The sequence below is a fragment of the Protopterus annectens genome, chromosome 3.part1, assembly GCF_019279795.1.
Source record: "Protopterus annectens isolate FY-2018-M chromosome 3.part1, PAN1.0, whole genome shotgun sequence".
NCBI lineage: Eukaryota > Metazoa > Chordata > Ceratodontiformes > Protopteridae > Protopterus > Protopterus annectens.
Genome location: NC_056732.1, coordinates 1,828,872,228 through 1,828,892,416, shown reverse-complemented (window position 1 = coordinate 1,828,892,416; position 20,189 = coordinate 1,828,872,228). Strand labels below are relative to the sequence as shown.

The 20,189-nt window shown below is 39.1% G+C and overlaps 1 protein-coding gene across 1 annotated transcript in view; it reads right to left on the bottom strand.

Moving 5' to 3' along the window:
- The window catches only part of LOC122798720 (zinc finger protein 160-like), a 304,432-nt gene that overhangs the window by 127,015 nt on the left and 157,228 nt on the right, over positions 1-20,189 (bottom strand). Inside the window, exon 4 of the mRNA XM_044067816.1 lies at positions 11,455-11,577. Coding sequence (XP_043923751.1) covers positions 11,455-11,577 — 123 coding nt within the window. The remainder of the gene's footprint in view (positions 1-11,454; positions 11,578-20,189) is intronic.

Here is a 20,189-nt window from a genome sequence, read left to right as displayed (position 1 = left end):
AAGGAGATAAAAACTCCCTTGAACAATTTGGAAAAGGAGTGCTGAAAATTCTTAGAGATTCCAGGGATCAGCTTGTTCCTTTCATCACACTTTTTGATCACCTCTGCAGCACAGAGACACCAAACATAAAATGTCTACTAAAGGGAGAATTTAAAATCTCATTTTTAACATCATTTGAGAGGTTCTGAGAATGCAGCCTAGCAAACTTCCTAAAGACTATGCCAGTGGCCATACCCCTGGAAGACGTATCAACTGAGTTATACACACATGGCAAGTGACCTGTCCAATAGAAGAAACCAAGTTATTTAAAGTGAATTTTTCCTCACAAGAAGAAACAGAAGCAGCAGTGTCACTCACCTGTAGCTGACGAAAACCGATAGCCAACTGTGGTGGCAAAGTTTATCTGCTTTATTTTTTTCTTTTTGTGGCTGGAAGAAAGACTGACCAATGGGATCGGTAGACTGTTTCATAGTCAAGCCGAAAATGGTGACTCTTTCCCGGGGAAGGCAAGCAGCAATTGCTGGTAAACACCACCAGTCCACAAAAGTTACTTTTTTGACAGAAAAAAAAGTAAGTAAAAAGCACTTTTAAACACTATGTCAGCCATACAAAGAACAATAAACACTATTTCTCCTCAGAAAAATGTTTTCAGTTACTTTATTTTTAAACTGACAGAAGAAAAATGAGTGCTCCTGTTAAAAATGTGACACAACACTCCCAGCTTTAAAATAACTTTCATGAAGAGGAAAGTAATAAAACATCAACAAAATTAAGAAAACTGAAGTGTTTTTTCCCCAAAGGGAACTTATCTGCCTATCAAAGGAAAGTACAAACTGATCCTCAATCCTCGAAAGCTTCAGAAAAATCACACTCCTTCACTGGTAGTACAGCTCTGAAGGGCTTCGCTGCCAAACCTTTTAGTCAGCTCAGCATGAACTTCCTGACAGTTTGGGTTTGTGGAAGGTGGCCACTTGTTACATCCTTGCCAAGATATAACCCACATAGCTAATGCTACTGCAGCACTGATCAATATCATGAACATCCAGGATTCCAGTGCTATATATGCCAGTAATACAAATAATTTCAAATATGACAAAACATCTAAACCACTAAGGGAGCTATGTCAGATGACTGAGTTTCAAAAACTTAAAATTCATACGGACAAGACCATATGATCAAGTTTCTAAACACTCTTATCAAAAAATAAAACACAAAAATCTACTTTATTTTATGTTTACGCAGGGGATGAACCCCCCTGCACTCCCCACACCCCCTGCAAATTATATATACCAACTCCAAGATCGTACTACAGTGAAGAAAAGGGTAAGTTTCCCGATCCTAGCTGTACCGCAATCTCCATCCAAAAGCTTTGAGTTTTTAAAAACTTGATCATATGGTCTGGACCATATGAACTTCGAGTTTCTGAAAACTCGATCAAATGATAAGGATCTCCACTAAGATATGTGAAGCTAAGCCAACAAAGATATAAAATATTTATCTAACATGAAAATGTGGACTTTTTTCTGAAAAGAGGTTCTCTTCTTAAACCTGTGTGCTGAAGCACCTGAAAAGCTATTTTGAAATGTTCTGCTGTCTTCCTCCTAGTACTCACTGCTAACGCAGGTTTTACTACAGATTCACTTCTTAATCGTGCGTGATCAACCCATCAGAGTCTTTATTGTGAAGGGCACATTCTGGCAAGAGACAGTAGTGTCTTATTTTCTGTCCATATTTAGCATTGGTAGCAAGTAATACTCAGGAACAATCCTAGTCTTAAACTAGGTTGTGGGAAAAGTCGTCGCTCTAAATAAATATTGTCAGTTTTCACTTCCCTTGATCTCACTTATTTGACTGTTCTGCTATCGGCACAGAAGCACTATGTACTGCACCGTCCTTGTGCAAACAGCCCTGAGTATAACAAATTCTTCATTTTAACAGTAAATTCTCCACTTCCTTTCATACTTTAGAGTTATTTTCCATCGCTTTACCTTGATGTAATGTCCGTACTTTTGCCACTACTTTCTTCTGTGCATAAACGGAAACATTACCTTGTGCTGACCTGCAAGTTTCCTCTAGATGAAGCTGTTAGATCCTTTAACCAAACATTTCTAGCAATATTAATGCACAGGCCCCCCCACCACACACACAAAAAAAAAAACATGCCAAATTCAGTCCTGCCCCTTGGTTATCAGAATCTACTAAGTTACTTATGAAACAAAGCGATAAAGCTTGGCAACACTGGAAAGCTAATAATCCCCTGTCACATTGCAAACCTACCATTCTCTTAAAAAATATCACTAAAGCACAGGTTACTCATGATAAGAAAAAACACTTTTCACACATGCAAAATTAACATGCCAAATATGTGCAAAAATTCTGGTTAGGGTTATATCAGCTTCTTAAACCAGACAGACCTTTCCAACCCAATCCAAATCCCAGTGAAACTGACTATAATACTGCTAATGCTTTTTAATTGCCACTTTATCTCTGCTGCCACTTTTCTTATTAGTACCAGCCCCACGAATCTCTTACCTCCTGTCCCAACTCGGAGGGTGAATCCTAATCCTCTCTCAACTCTACCTATACCTACCATCTAAAATAAAGTCACGTCTCCTCAGATTACATCCCACAATGCTTACACAACACCACCTACTCTCAGACTGGCAGTGGAAGTTATAGCCCACCCAATACCCACCTTCACTCTCAGATACAATCAAGAGTCAAATGTTCCCCATATCTGGTAACAATCTTACATCACTCTATTACATAAAGGGGCTTTTTCACTGATGTGAACAACTTCACAACCATAGCTATGCTATCTCAGATGTCGGACGTACATACAATCCAAGCTGGGTCCGATGACCAAAGAAATACCAACTATTCTAAAAAATTCTTATGATTTACTAGAAGACTTGAAACAAGATTTGGTAATTGATAAGCTCAATGTGAATACTTTGCTTGTCACATTGGACATAAAAAGTCTTTTTACCAGCATCCCCAACGAATATGGGCTTGATGCTATTAGGTTTCATCTGATTGAACAGGGAACCATAGATAGCATTGAAATCATGAACATTTGCTGTCTCTTAGACTTGATTCTAAACAATAATGTTTTCCTGTTCAATGATATGGCATATGCGCAAACATGGGGAGTAGCCATGGGCACTCCCTGTGCTAACGCATATGCCAATTTGGTTGTTCACAGGTGGGAGAAGGAGAATATCTTTGGTGACCCCAGATTTGACAAAGTCGTCATCTACAGACGGTTTGTAGATGACGTTATTATATTATGGAATGGTAGTGCAGATGAGCTGGAAGAGTTTGTAGGCTATATGAATGGCACAACATCTTTTCTTACGTTCACTTATGAATATTCCTCAGTTAAGGCCAATTTCTTAGATATTTCCATAATTAAGAATGGTAGCAATTGTCTTGCTACCACTTTATACCGTAAGCCCTGTTGGAGGAATAGTATCCTCCACTATGATAGCATGCATCCGCGGCATATTTTTCGTAACATTGTAAAAGGGCAGATTAGCAGGATTTTAAAAATATGCACAGATAGACAGGATGCTCTGTGCCTGATTGAGCAACAGAAGAATTTTTTCTTGGATAGAGGATATCCCATGAATTTGATTAATGAAGTAATAGATTCTGCCTTAAACAATGCCATCCCTTGGATTCAAAGAGGGAAAGTAAAATATGGCTTTGGAAAAAATGGCAACATTAAATATGATATTAAATACACCAGTGACATTGAGCAACTTATCAAAATTGTAAAGGGGAATTGGAAAATTTTGTTATCTGACCCACACCTCCTGACACTGTTAGGGAATAAACCCAGTTTTAGATTTAACAATTGCATGAATTTTAAGAGATTATTATGCAAAGATAAATATGAGGTGAAGCATACTGATATTCGAACTCAAATAAAAACGGGCACATATGCATGTGGCAGATGCTCCATGTGCGCATTTATAAGCAGGAAACAGGATATCAGGATTCCAGGTATAAATTTAAATTTTAGGGCCACTTTTTATGCAACCTGCAATACCCAAAATGTTATTTATTTTGCAAAATGTGATCAATGTGATAGTTATTACGTAGGCATGACTTCCCGAAGACTCAGAGATCGGGTCTATAATCATGTCTACGATATTAGAAAGGGCAATTCAACTAGTGCGCTAGCTACACATTGTAATGAAAGATCTGGGCACAGGTTTAGCTTTCAGGTGCTACAGGTCATTAATCAGAATAGGAGAGAGGGGGACCATTTTGGCACCATTGAAATGTTCGAGCTCAAATGGATTTTAAGGTTAAAGGCGCACATACCACCAGGACTCAATACTGCCATCAACATACGTCCTGCTCTATTGGGGTCGTTATAGAACATCTTAGTACCCCAGTGTATTCATAATAGAATTTATATCTTACATATGTTTTTGTAGCACGTTTGGATTTATAGTCATATTTTAATTAAATAAGTGCCATAATGAAAAAAATTTTTGTGGACTTATATTTATTTTGATAGGACAATATTAATTTCCTATTAATTTTTATATAAGAGGTAATGGAGCCAAAATAGCACCATTGCCCTAGGACTAGTATAGTGTTTCTATCTATATATCCCTCATATATACATAGTCTAAGGGTCATTCTGTGGCTATACAATGCTTAATTGTTGTTCCAATGCCTGTGCATTGATGTTGTGACTTATTTAAGGCCAGCGACTATATATTTTGATAAGCTTGGGTTGTTGTCATGTCGCTTCCTGGCTGTAACTGAATGCTGATGAAACATCCTCTTTTGATATTCAACTTTACCCGTTAGAGATTACCGACTTTCATTGATATAGTTGTTATTACAACATCTAGTAAAATAGATATTTGAGTTATGCCGGGAAGCTGAATTTTCAGCTCCCTTATATGCCCAGATGGAGAGTGAATATTTTTGCCATATTAATATATTGGCTCAATTGTTGCATTTGTTTATTGCATGCTCCATACATGCGTTTTGTACTGATCACGAACGAGACTATTTATATAGTCAATGGAATGCCGTATAGTAACGTTATTGCTTGATTATGCTCAATATTTGTATCTCTTTACTAAGGCTATGCTCATAAATACAGTAAGCATGCCTTTTGATTGTTTTTCTTTATAGGCATGAGTCTTATTGAATGAGGTGGTAAATATGGAGGATTAATATATTTCCGCACTTATATAGTATCCTTGAGATCCGTTTGTGATCGGGTTTTTTGGTTCTGACAATATATGCTTGGATTATTAACCCAGAGTCTTGAAAAACTCTTGGTGATTCCCTGTTTTGCTTGGATATACAGTTTTTATATTATTGCAAGAGTGGTCTGTTTTTACTTGGATGATTTATACTTCACCCTTATTTATCTGTATATTGCCTAAGATTATGGTAGGATATTATCTACGCACTATTAGTTGGTAGAGCGTTCCTCCACCCATACATAGTGTAAGACACAGTATGGGACTTACGTCATATATGCACCATGAGTGATCTCTCAAGGTTTAGCTATATCACGCTATTGTGCTTGGTATAGACGCATAACACTTCTTACTTGTGTTTTTATATTTCTTGAATTCATGAATTGTCTATTTTTAATATTTTTATTATTTTTTTTTTCATCATGCAGAAACAGCATTCATTGGTATAAATATCAGTTAGACAACATATAGGTTGTTATTTTACAAATGCATTATGACTGCTGATGATTATTATAGCAAGCGTCGCGCTAAGAGGGGACTGAGATATAAATAATGCCGTCTTTAAATGTTATAGCCATACCGGCGTTTTAAAGCTGTTTGTGTTCCATGGATCTAACTAATTGTATAATGTAAAACTGGAATAAGCATTAGCTGGTTTGGTATATCCCTGATAATAAGTCTAGGATGCTTTATTTACTTAAAACAGTACAATGTGTATTATTTAATATATACAGTTTTGCATAATTGGAATTTGATACGCTATACTAGATGGCTATGGATTGTAGTTGTGATAAGTGCTGTTGGTTTTATAAATTATGAAGTTTTGCCACAGTATGTTTAGAATTGCTTTAAGTCATGAAAATGCTCTCAGCATATTTGTAACATAGCGTTTAGTTTGCTGACTGAAGCAATATAAAAGATGGGTGTTCCCATCTTAGCAATCAAGTTTTAATTAATTGACAAATTGATAATTGTCTTTTTAATTGAAGGCTGTTTTTATTATATAAAGGGAGTTCATTTTGTATAAAGTTATAACCTGATGAAGCGCATATTTATGCGTGAAAGCGCTTGTTTGTTTTAAAAATAAAAACTTCATTTTATTTATCGTGGTGGTTCCTGGCAGTATTTCTTCAACACTGGAAAGCTAATAATCCCCTGTCACATTGCAAACCTACCATTCTCTTAAAAAATATCACTAAAGCACAGGTTACTCATGATAAGAAAAAACACTTTTCACACATGCAAAATTAACATGCCAAATATGTGCAAAAATTCTGGTTAGGGTTATATCAGCTTCTTAAACCAGACAGACCTTTCCAACCCAATCCAAATCCCAGTGAAACTGACTATAATACTGCTAATGCTTTTTAATTGCCACTTTATCTCTGCTGCCACTTTTCTTATTAGTACCAGCCCCACGAATCTCTTACCTCCTGTCCCAACTCGGAGGGTGAATCCTAATCCTCTCTCAACTCTACCTATACCTACCATCTAAAATAAAGTCACGTCTCCTCAGATTACATCCCACAATGCTTACACAACACCACCTACTCTCAGACTGGCAGTGGAAGTTATAGCCCACCCAATACCCACCTTCACTCTCAGATACAATCAAGAGTCAAATGTTCCCCATATCTGGTAACAATCTTACATCACTCTATTACATAAAGGGGCTTTTTCACTGATGTGAACAACTTCACAACCATAGCTATGCTATCTCAGATGTCGGACGTCTTAGAAAAGTACATTCACTACAGACTACTTCATTAATGATCGCTTATCACCACAATGTGGTTTTATTGTATATCACATGACAGACACACACTGCTTTTCTGCCTTTCACGAACACTGTACACCATCATAATAAAAAAAAGTTAACTAGTATCATTCATCATCTTGTATCCATCAAGAGGGTCTATATTAGTTTGTTGAAATGCAATTTCAGCAAATATCTAATCATCAACCCAAATTCAGTGAAAATTGTTTCAGCAATTCACTGAATTTACCAAGGACAAGTAAATACTTGCCCTTCAGCACAACGGACCGAAATCTAAGTAAATCAAACCCACCCAAGTGGGGGGGGGGGCTTCCTCCCTCCACAGCTCCCCAACTATATATACCAACTCAAGATTGTACTGTGTGGTGAAAACGGCAAAATTGAGTAGTTGGCCAACTACTTCATTGCCCTTGGTAAATTCATTGAATCACTGAAGTGATTTTCACTGAACTGAGGTTGATGATTAGGTGTTCACTGAAATCGCATTTTGGTGAACTAATATAGACTCCCATCAAGCATACAACACTCCCTCTCATCACAAATGTCTCCTCAAGCTTGCCAATTTAGGACTCACTTCTAACCCTTCCAGTCTCTCTCCATTTCTCTTCTACTTCACCAACAGGAGTCAAAGTGTAGAATGGCATCTTGACACATCCTCTTTTTTCCCCATGTCAGTTGAAGTCCTACATCGTTGGACCCCGTATTACTCAACATCTTCAATAATGATGCATCTTTACATTCCAATAATGCCTTTATGATCCAGTATGCAGAAGACTCCACTAACATCTGCAATGTCACCTAGGTCCCTGAACTTGAAACCATCACTCAGTAAGCCTTTACAGCTGTAAAAACCTGGCTCAAAGTTTCAAATCTTCTGCTCAATTCCACCTCTACAAAGAGGCCAGTCACAACTGGAGTCTCTCACGGATGAGTCCTTGGACTGCTCCTTTTTGGCATTTACTTCTCTGAAGTCAAGGCCAGTGTCAGTGGTCTCTGGCTGACTAAATTTGCAGATGATTGCAAATTAGGAGCTGTCATTGAATCCCACACTGACACAAATGTTCTCCAGGAGGGGCTGACACAGACAAACTACTAGTGTCAGACCCATGGACTAAAACTAAATGCCAAGAAATGCATAATAGTATCCTTCGGGAAGTCATCCACTTCGTAACTACCATACTGACAACACACCCCTTAGAGCTGACACAGTAGTCAGGGACTTAGGGACACACAGAGAGTAATCTAGCCTTTGACCATCACGTGTCTACAGTAGTGAAGAAATCCTTTTATGTTGTGCAACTTGTAAACAAAGGTATGGCATCTAAGTCCAAGGAAGTCATTGTTCCACTATATTCAGCATTCATCAGACCTATCATTGAGTACAATACACCCTTTGGTATGTACCTAAGCAGGCATATCCAACAACTGGAACGTGTACAGCGGTTTCTCACTAAAAGAATACAGGGCTCAAGTAAAATGTCCTATGCAGACCACCTCAAGGCTCTATCCCTGTATTCTGTCTCCTACAGGCTTTTGAGGGGAGATCTATACCTGACATACAGGGCATTGTCAGATCCCACTCTGATGGACTTCCTGCATATCCGCAAAACAAACAGCACCAGAATTACCCGTTCTAAAGACTTAAACCTTGCCAGTGATATAAATAGGACCTGCTGGAGAGACATGTATGTATATCAGAGATTACCCCATCTCTGGAATAGGCTCCCCATCCATGTAAAGCACAGTTCCTCCCTAACCCAATTCAAGTGCAACCTGGACAATTGGATGGGGAACAGGAAATTCATCCCTGGTTTGCCACCTATGTCTCTAATGGACACAGGTAACTTGTAAATGGTTCATCTCCCAGGGCCCTAGCTTGTAGATGTTTCATCTCCCAAGCCCCTGCTTACACTTATCAAGGGTACCAGAACTTGTCAGAGATTTGGGATGTATGGCTAGGCTTACAAAGGCCCTTGTAGTTGTTAGCCTAGTAAACACCTATGAACCTATAAAAACTACTTTTCTAACATCTGAAAATGTATTTCTCAGCCTACTTGCTTCCCAACTCTCTCGTACACAGCATCTATCCTTACTAAGCCAGATGTCTGAGCAGTCAAAACTATAGCAAGCATTCAATAAAACTGCCAGATTTGGTACCAGCTCATCTGTCCACATTCATCACTGTGAGTCAGTTAAACTAAACTGGTTTAAGCTCCCTAACTTCCTTAATACACTTGAAACAAGCACCCAATTTTGTTTTCATTTTTTTGATGCACGTCCTCCATCTGAACCTCTCAGGTTCATAGGTCAATACTAAGCTAATTGCATTGACGGGCCACTTTAAGCTTGACCAATAACTTGAGGTCAGTATCAAACCCTGTACTTTGTACTTACAAGGTGAAAACCTTAACCATTATGCCAAACTCACCCCTGGTATTTTCAGGACCCTTAGAGCATCTGAAAAATTCCTAACTACCTCACCCTCTATCAATAACTCACAAGGTAAAGTTCTCTAATCATACAGCGTGTCCAAACTGTGGAACTAACTCCCTCTAGTTCTCTGTGAAATTATTAAACAGAAACTAAATCTCAACTGGGGTTGGAGGTTGGCATAACAGCTAAACTGTTTACCTTACAGACACAAGTTACAGGATTCAATTCTCACCTTTGAGGAAATGAACTAGACTTAAAATGGCCTGCAAGGGCTGCTAGCCCAATAACTGCCTATGAATTGTTCTATAAAAATACTTCTACTTATGGACAATTCAGGCCAATAAAGCCAAACCCATCTAGCTGTGGACATGCATGTTTTTGCCTTTTTATGGCATCATCAGCACGGCATAAGAGGAATGTTTGACTTTTGGAAACACAGGGTTGTCGTACCCGACTGGTATCCATAAACATTAGGGTGTCTACAAAATATCCCAACTAACAAACTAAAACAATGAGTAAAAAGGTCATACAGAAAAAAAAATGGTTAAAAACACAAAAAGTCCATAAACAGACTTAAAAGTAAAAGTAATGGGCATTCAGAATTGCCATTTAGCTGAAACACCTGATATCCTTAAAGGGTAATTTGCATATATCCCATGTTGCCTCTGACACAAGATCTTTGTTACAACTCAAAACTGTATTCAGAATAGGTAAGTCACTCAAAGTTCTTTTGGATTTCATCTTTCCTCTTTTTATTGAAGGTGCCATAAGCAAATATAAGTGACACTATTAACTTAATTACAGATGTATAAATACAAAGACAACTGTTTGGAGCTTTGCTACCCAGGACCTACCCTGAAAAGGATTTTTCAATCAATCAAGTCAGATTTTCCCAACAAAGAAATGGAAATAAACAAACATCCATCAATAGCTACATATTGAGAAAGAAGAAGTGTAAGAAGAAGTGTAAGAATGGAATATGTTCTGCGTTTTATAGAACACTCTTTCTTTAGACGCAGAACACATATTGTTTCAAAATGGATGCTGACATCGTAGGCTAGTCCTGAATTTTCTTTCACTGTCTTGGTATTTTCTAAGTGCCAAAGTCAAAGATCGGAACTTAAGCCTAATATGGAAAGGCTCAGATAAGGGGTCTGAAGATTCTTAGTAAGCAAAACAATACAGAAGTGTTTAGTTTTAATTGGTCAGTGGCTATAGTCTGATAGGCATTAAAATGTTTATTCGTAAGCTACTACATTGTAAAATGACTGCAGTTTTTTGTTCTGGGAGACAAGATCTTCATTGCTTAGTCTCCCACGTACGTGTGTTCACTTATAGAGAGGTCATTCTACTCTGCTGAACTATGCTGCATGAGGTTATTTTTGGCCTTAACAACATATATGTAGACATACATACATCTGTCTATGTTGCTGTTGTGTCTTTCGGCTTTTCCCGGTTAGGGGTCGCCACAGCGGAACTCCGGTCCGCTAATGATTGGCAGTAGACTTTTACGTGCCGAGTTGCCAGCCCTGACGCACAACCTTCAAACGAAGGTACGCCCATTCACACATGACTCCACACAGAAGACGCTTTAGCTGGGAATCGAACAGGACAATGTCTTACTGTGAGGCGACAATGCTACCGCACCACCATAGACATTAAAGTCCTTTCCCTTACATTTTTTCTCTTGGCATTGGCAAAGTAGTCTGCTCCACAGCTGACCACATCCTAGTTTTCTGTCACAGGACATATTTCTGCTTCTTCATCAAATGTTGAAAGTAAGACCATATCATTTCAATATTTTATCACACTGTCTTGATTTCAGTTCAATTGCAGACTCATACAATTATCTGGAAAATTCAAAAACCAATACCTTTTTATGTGTTGGCTCTGTTTGCAGTTTACATATCTGTAATCAATTTTTTATCTAACTTCAGTTTGGTTTGTTACATTATCTGGATATAAACTATGAAGCCATATCAGTTTGTTAACTAAACATTTGCTTACTGTTTGAGGAGATGTCAGGTAGATCTGTTTGAAACAGGCTCACATCTTCTTCCTTCACCTTAAATGGAAGTTCATCACGTTTTTCAAAGAGCAGTAATAGCTGTTCTAATGGGATGTTACATCCTGAGTAAAACAAAAAAATAAAAAAAATAAAAAAAATAACCATGGATAAAAAAATGTACTCCAGTGAATTGTTAATATAATGCAGATTACAAGTTATTTAGGAATATATGGCGCATAATGTTAACATAATAACAGATCACAAGTTTGGAGTCACTCTAACCAAGGTCTTTAAAGTAAGAAGTCAGGTTTATGATTGTGCAGCAGCAGTTCAAATGAGAGTGAAATATGAAGATGATACAAAACCTTTATAATAAACTGCAAACAGGACAAACAAGTCACATAGCTCAAAGTTTCAGTTAAGAAAAAAAAAGATAAAAATCTTCCATACACTGGAAAATATTAAGGTACAACCCAATACCCTAAATAATGGGCGATTTCAACTACCCCACCATCAACTAGAAAAACTACTCATGCACTAACTCATTTGCTCAATGTTTTCTGGAATTCATAAATTCCAACACCTTGGATCAGCTTGTCCATACCCCCACCAGGGGCAGCAATATCTTGGACCTGGTTATTACCAATATGGGTAACCGGTGCTCCATGCCAGAGGTCAACTCCTCGCTGGTCAGAGCCGACCACAAGCTAATCACCCTAGACATCCATATCCAGCCCCCACCCCCCCATCAAGGAAACCACCGTAAAAAACTTCTCCAAAGCCAACTTCATGCTTCTTAAGATAGAAGTGGGAAATTTCACAACACCCATGCAGACGGAAAATAGAGGTACGATGGCTGAATCTTATACAAATGCACTGTATAAGCACATACATGAGTGCATGGATAGGGCCATCCCCAACAGAACCAAGACACTATCCTCCAATAAAAGGAAGCCAATCTGGTGGTCCCCTGCCATAAATGAACTCTACAACAGAAGGAAGAAGCTGTTGCAAAAAAAAAAAAAAAAAAATCCCCTGATTGGAGGAACTCCCTGGTCAGCCCCAGTAAGAAGCTGAGATTCCTCATAAAGTCCACCAAAGCTAGTTACAAAAATAAAATCGCCACTGATTCTGAAGACAACCACAAAGCATTCTACAGTTATGTCCCGAATCTCAATGGCAACACTGAGATCTGCTCCGAGTTACAGCACACTGGCATGAAAATTACAGAACCAACTGATATTGCCAACGTCCTGGCAAATAGGTTCTGTACTAACTGTACCCCCCTCTCATCCCCTAAAGGGCTAACTGTACCCCCCTCTCACCCCCTAAAGGACTTATATCTATACAGGAAGAATGCAGAGTCCCTGAAATCACAACTATGCAGGTAAAAGCTGCACTCTCTAAAGCCAAAAACACAGCATCCATGGGACTGGACAACATCCCAGGCTGCGTTTTACACAAACTTCAAAACAAACTGACTCCCCACCTAAGCACCATGTTCAATCACAGTCTCACATCAGGCTTTGTGCCCACTGAATGGCGCACAGCAACAGTTATCCCACTCCACAAAGGGGGAGCCACCACTGATCCCGGGAACTATCGCCCTATTAGCCTGACGAGCCTGGTCTGTAAGGCCATGGAACATATAATCATGGAACTCATAAACAAAGATATTGGTAACCTCCAAACTCTGGATCCCACCCAGTTTGGGTTTGTGAAAAGCAGATCATGCCTCCTGAACCTGATCGACTTCTTTGAGGCAGTCACCAAAGCTGTAGACGAGTGTAAGGTGGTTCACACAGCCTATCTTGACCTCACCAAGGTTTTCGACACCATCCCCCATTCTGGAAATATAGCTAAACAAACTAAACTAGGTATAAATTCCTACATCATAAGATGGGTTGCCAATTGGCTCACTGACAGAACCCACATTGTAAAAGTTGCAGACTCCAAATCTGACTTCAAACCAGTGACAAGTGGAGTACCACAGAGTTCAGTCCTGGGACCTCTCCTGTTTGGTATCTACTTCTCTGAAGTACAGGCTAACACAGAAGGCCTTTGGCTAATGAAGTTTGCATATGACTGCAAACTAGGAGCCACAGTTGAGTCCCCAAATGATGTGGACATCCTACAGAAGGGCCTCACTGAGACAGATGCCTGGTGTCAGAGCCATGGCCTCAAGCTCAATGCCAAAAAGTGCATTGTCATCCCCTTTGGTAAAAACTCTGTACCCATGAACTACAACATAGGCGGCAGTCTACTTAATGCCAAATGTGTGATAAGAGACCTTGGAATCCAGGTGGACAGTAGGCTCTCCTTGGCCACAGTGGTCAGGAAATCCTTTTATGTGGCACACCTCATCACAAAAGGGTTCTCATCTAGGAAAAAAAGAGGTCATTGTTCCCCTCTACTCGACACTCATTAGACCCATTATAGAGTACAACGCCCCTTTTGGAATGTACCTCACAAGACATCTGCAGCAGCTAGAAAGGCCACAGAAATACCTCACTAAGAGGATTACTGGCCTCAAACAGATGACATACACAGACCGTCTCAAAAAGCTCCAGCTCTACTCCATCACATATCGCCTACTCAGAGGCGATCTCTGCCTAACATACAAAGCTATGTCAAACCCAGAGCTGTTGGAAATGCTACATGTAAAGAAATCCCAATGTCTCCAAACCACACGATCCAGGGACCTAAACCTTGTCACCACAATAAACAGAACATGCTGGAGGGATAGATTCCTGTCCCAGAGACTTCCCATACTCTGGAACAAACTACCCATTCATGTCACACAAAGCTCCTCATTAGCCCTCTTTAAGAAAAATCTTGCCGACTAGATGGGAAATAGGAAATTCACCCTGGGGATCTGTTTGATGGGGGCACAGGAAAATAATTTTCTTGGGTGGCGAAAGCCAGGGAACCTTGTTGGCTAGGCTTACTTAGGCCCTTGGGCCGATAGCCTAGTACCTATGAAAATACATACATACATACATTTTATAAATATATATATATATATATATATATATATATATTGAGCCCTTTGATCCTTTGGTGAGGTACTTTTGGGGTCTTTCTAGTTGCTGCAGGTGTCTGGTAAGGTACATCCCAAAAGGGGCATTGTACTCAATTATGGGCCTGATGAGGGATGAGTAAAGAGGCACGATGACCTCCCCTGATCTAGATGTGAAACCCTTCATGATTAGGTGGGCTATATAAAATGTTTTTCTAACCACTTTGGCCACGTGGTTGTCAAATGAGAGATTGCTATCAACTTGGGTCCCCAAGTCCCTAATTACTTCTTCTGTACTTAATGGATTACCACCTATGTGGTAATTTGTGGGCACTTTGTTTTTGCCAAAGGGGATGACTATACACTTTTTGGCGTTTAGCTTGAAGCCATGGCTCTGGCACCAGTTGTCTGTTTCTATGAGGTCTTTTTGGAGGATGCTTGTGTCGGCTGGAGAGTCGATTATGGCGCCCAGTTTGCAGTCATCTGCGAACTTGGTCAGCCACAGTCTTTCCGTGTTGGCCTGTACCTCCGAGAAATATATACCGAACAAGAGAGGTCCCAGGACCGAGCTTGTTGGTTTTTGTATGTTTATATATGTACAAATAACTTTCATATGTATTTTGTTATCTACATATGTATAGGTATTATTGTCACAAACTATGGATTTATATTCATTGCTTTATATTTATTGTTTTATATACAATTTTTAATTCTTTGCTATTTCTGGGTTGGACCATGTCTGTCATTGGTTGGGGGTGTGTATATATAGCTTTATCATGGATATTTTGGTGATGCTGTTTCACTTGAAGAAGGCTGGGTAGCCAAAACCGGTCTGAATAAAGTATTCCATGTAGAACATACTTGATTTATGTACTCTCTATGCTGGCCTCTGGTGTATTGAATTATCTATGGTTTGGCCATGCATTTCCGTACGTGCAGAGCGTTTGGTAGCTTCATATTTTAAGAGACAGCTTTACAAACTACATGCAAACAGGTGTCCACATTACTACAATTACTGGGAAATCTGAATGTGTATGGTCATTCCAAAGATGTGCATGGTATATAACACAACATCTGTTATTAATTTATGTAGTGTAGTTGTTATATTTGTGAATAAGTACTGAGAGACCAGGGTTGCAGAACATGGGGGGGTAAACTGATTGTAAATATGTGACATTGTCTTAGGGGCCTAATTATTTTTTGTTTCCACATGTAGTTTCATGCCATGAACACTAAATGGACAGTAAACAAAGTAATACATGCTTCTGTCCACTTTGCACAGTGCACCACAGAGTAATGGGTAAGTGTGATGGTTGACTAAGTCTTTGCACATGCAAGATGCACATTTCTACTGTCTTCCCTATTTGTGCGTAGTTAAGCAGTGCACAAATGCGAGCCTCAATGCTGTAATATTAAGAGTTCTTAGTACTGAGGGTATGAGACACACCTGATGCTTAGCTGACTCTGTGGCAGCAGGTTGAAATGCACGGACACATTTTTTCCAAGCTCAGATGATATAGGGTTCAAATCCAGGTTTATGTAATACTTTTAAATAAGTAGTGATAATGCAATGAAATTATACTTTACACTACTTTCACCGTATGTTACTGGGTATTGACATAGCACAGTGTGTTTCAACAGCATTGCGCGATGGTAACTACACCAAGAAAGAGCCGTACACCTTCGCTTGGCATTGGTGCATGATGCTAAACTCCACGCAAACATAGGAACCAAAAAGTGAAGAGCTCCACTGGTTTTCTTGGTACTTGTGTGTTGTGTGTAATTCTATTTTTGACCAGATTATAGGTGTTAAAATGGGGCAGATAGGAAAGGGCAAGCAAGGGGAAGAACATAGGGAAAGCAATACAGGAATGTGCAGGAGGGAAGGAGGAAATAATCTTAACTATCCATTTCTTCAACAGTGTAAACTGAAAATATGTACAGAATAGTAGCAGAATTTGGACTGTCATCTCCACAAAAGGGGGGTTGACAACAAAGCAATCATGTATAGCCAAATGGACCAAAAAGTGCGTCAAGAAGACACGTGTGTGAAATTGAGAGCAATGTATCGGACAATATATATATATATATATATATTTTTTTTTGTGGGACAGGTGCTCTTTTTTTTACTTCAGTAAGAAATGAATGTTGGGTAAGGAATGTTGGCATTACTGTGTTACTGTGTCAGGTAAGCTGGTTAGGTGAGGAAGTAAATGTAAACAAACAGGACAAGCAAGACAAGACATACGGACGGTGACTGACACAAAAGGTTGGGGGACACCATGATTGGGGTGAGGGAGGGAACACAAGCTCATCCCCATCAAACATGGGGACAGTGAGAATCTAGTCCTCATCTGCAGGACTGTCGTCACTGTCATCTTACTCCACTGGCCACTGGAGTGCTTGACGTCTCCTCCTCCTATGGACCACGAGGGAGAGCAGCCTCTCCATCCAGCACAGGCGTACGTCGATGGTGCTGTGCATGACTCCATGCACCAACCCTGGCATAAACTGGTGGGGGATGAAATCCCCACCTCTGCAAGTACTCCTGGAGGGCACCACAGTACCAGCTGTTGGGGTAGTGCTAACTGAGAGCACAGGTAGTGGAGGGGCAGCAGAGGAAGTACTTCTAGGTTGGTTCCCAGATGTGCTGGGCATCGATGCAGAAGCCGGTGGATCGGGTGGCAAGTTGACCCACTGGGGCTGGCCTACTTCACTGCACTGTGAAGTATTTAGTGATTTGTTACAGATGGATGACATGGAGACATTTCGACAACACATTATAGAAAATAAAATAAAAAAGAGATAAGAGTTGGGGTCACAGAAAAAGAGATAAAGTTAGTATCATCATACATGACAGACAATGCATTATCACAATTACACAATTATTTTATCTGAAGTATTACATTTAAGTATATGTCCTAACAAATACAAACTATAATTATGGATTGCTCAACGTAATCCTTGCAATGTGCATATATTGCACCTATGTTTGGTCCAGTTATACAGATTACAGTTAACAGCAGAGCATTTACGCCACTTGTGTGGATTTTAATTTATGTAATATTATTAAAGAATTTCAGTATTGTGTAGTTGCTACTTGTGGTATTTGAATCCACAACCTCTGACTACAGTCCAACACTTGATTCCAAAAGTTGGTTTCTTCTTATGACTTAAGTATGCAAACGTGATTTTACAGTTATGATATATGTGCTTACTTTGCTACTACATTGTAGAAAACAAAAACATTTTTAACTTTTAAAGCTACAATATTCCTCTTGTGCTGCAAACATACCACTTCCTTCCCTCTGAGCCTGCCTATTAGCCACACTTTCAGGATTAGCTATGAAAATAAAATAAAATAAAAGCATTTGGCATACCAGTCTTGCCTACATTTAGCTTGCTATGTACTATAAATTCTCCTTATTAGCATACATACACAACTGTAGGGTGTCATTAGTTTGAAACTCATCCAACCACTGGATGAGTGCATCCCTCTTGTGCTTTTTTATGTTGTTGAAGTGGTGCCTACACTGTTTTCCAGCTGCTGCCACAGGAATATGGAAATAACACTTGTATATTTTCCTGCTCATTACTATAAACTGGACTGCCACAACAGTAAAAATATGTTGCATTTATGGCATTAGAACCCGGGACCATCTGTATTTCAACCTTGCATTTACACCTGCTGCCACAGAAATTGTTGTACAACAGTTGCATAATTCTCTATTCATTCTTAAGTTCTGTGAGTTAACCACCACACAACACTGTGTGTGTGTGTGTGTGTGTGTGTGTGTGGTGTCCAACAGGATTACTAGATGTATTAATTTTAAATTGTTGAGTGTTGGTGCCCTGTCTGCAGGTGTTCGATGGCTACAGGTGTTGGGGAAGCTTGATAACTGCCGCACAATGTCTCTTAGAGGTGTTGAGTGATGGAAAGTAAAAAATTGCAACAATGTATCCTTTTTGACCTTTACACTGTCTTTAGGTGTTCTGTCTGCTTCCTGTGTGGGCCATTAGTCCAAGTTTGCACACTGCTAAGTGTTGCCAAATGAGATAAACACAGCTAAATCTGACATTCATTGGGTTCCTCAGTTGCCCTTGTTTGTGCTAAGCCGTGCAACACGCAAACACTGACATTAAGAGAAAAATACAAAAAAGGGAAATTTAGGTGAAATGAAGAAAATAAATCTATTAAATAAACAACACTACAAAATGTATGTTGGTACACATGAAATATTTATTTACAGGTCTGGATTTGAACTCTCACTCCAATGAACCTTCAAAACACAGTAAGGGCGTCTTATCCCGCTTTGCCACACAACCACCTTTGCAGCAGAGAACTAAAATCATTCTGCATACAACCAACTGCATCATCATCCACAGCACTAACAAAACATATAACAGTTGTTTGTACAAGTATTAACTGAATAAGTAGTGCACTGAGTGACCACACAACCATTTATGACAATTACTTGTATAAATGCAGCTCTGTCTCATCTCTCTCTGTTTGTTGCTCATTTTTGCATATCTTAGATTACTGGTCAGACAAGATGTCTGGAAGGCATTCTATATCACTGTCCTTAAAATGTGTGAAGATATTAATGGCAGCAATATACAGTTGCCAAGAAATGAAGGGGAGGTTTGGTGTTACTGAACAGAAACTGTGAAATGTGTGCTGCTTCGTTGCATTTAAAACCTTGATACAATTACTTCTAAACTTTCTGGCTGATAAACCCACTGGAGGCAGGGGAGTGTGAATTGCTGTTGTGTTTTCCTTCTCCCTACCGGTAATCATTATTTACAGTTGTAATCCATCAGCAACAAACATGGAGGGAATGTCTGCACTATGTTTGCATATGCTACATGGAGCCAAGTTTTTGGGATTCAGCAATTCTAATGAGTTCTCACCTCATTTGCATCTTCACCGTGCTCACAGCTCTGAATCTAAAATATAAAAAAAGAACCGTAAAGCTAGGGAACCTGAAGGTGAGGAGACTTGTTTATGTTGATAACACAGAAGAAGAATATATTACTTTGGCATTTATCTGCACAGAAGACTAATGATCTTGATAAGGTATGTTTGCATTTTTCAGCTATATGCTGGATATGCTGAAATGTAAGTAAGAAAAATGTGTTTTGTGTGTGTGTGTATGTGTGTATGTATATATATATATATATATATATATATATATATATATATATATATAAATAAAAGCACATGCTACTTTTATCTGTATGCATTTCTTAGACATGTACTGATGGCATATGCATGTTTGTCTAGGCATTTAACTTTCTCAGATGCACAGCCTTATCAACTATCATCACAAGTGTTAATGTTACAACTGGCTTTCTCTTTACACTATTCTACTATTATTTCTGTAAAATGTAAATGTCCTATATTGTCAATGACACAGAGGTGTTAGCCTTCTGGGTTGGCCCACAGACACCTCTATGGGATACCTGGCCACAGGTAGACATGACTGCCAAATGTATAAAATGGAATGTTCTGTAGTAAACGTGCACGTTTCAGGGACAGTTTATTTGATAGCACTTTAAGCATTTCACTGATGGTTTGTTAGCAAAATGTGTCATTTGCCTGTTGGTTTGGGGTTGACGTAGTCTAGTTGCATTTCTGTTTTGGCACAAACAAGATTTGCTATTGTTACTCTCCTTGTTTTGCATTCTACCTTGCTTTGCGTGTGATTGTAATAT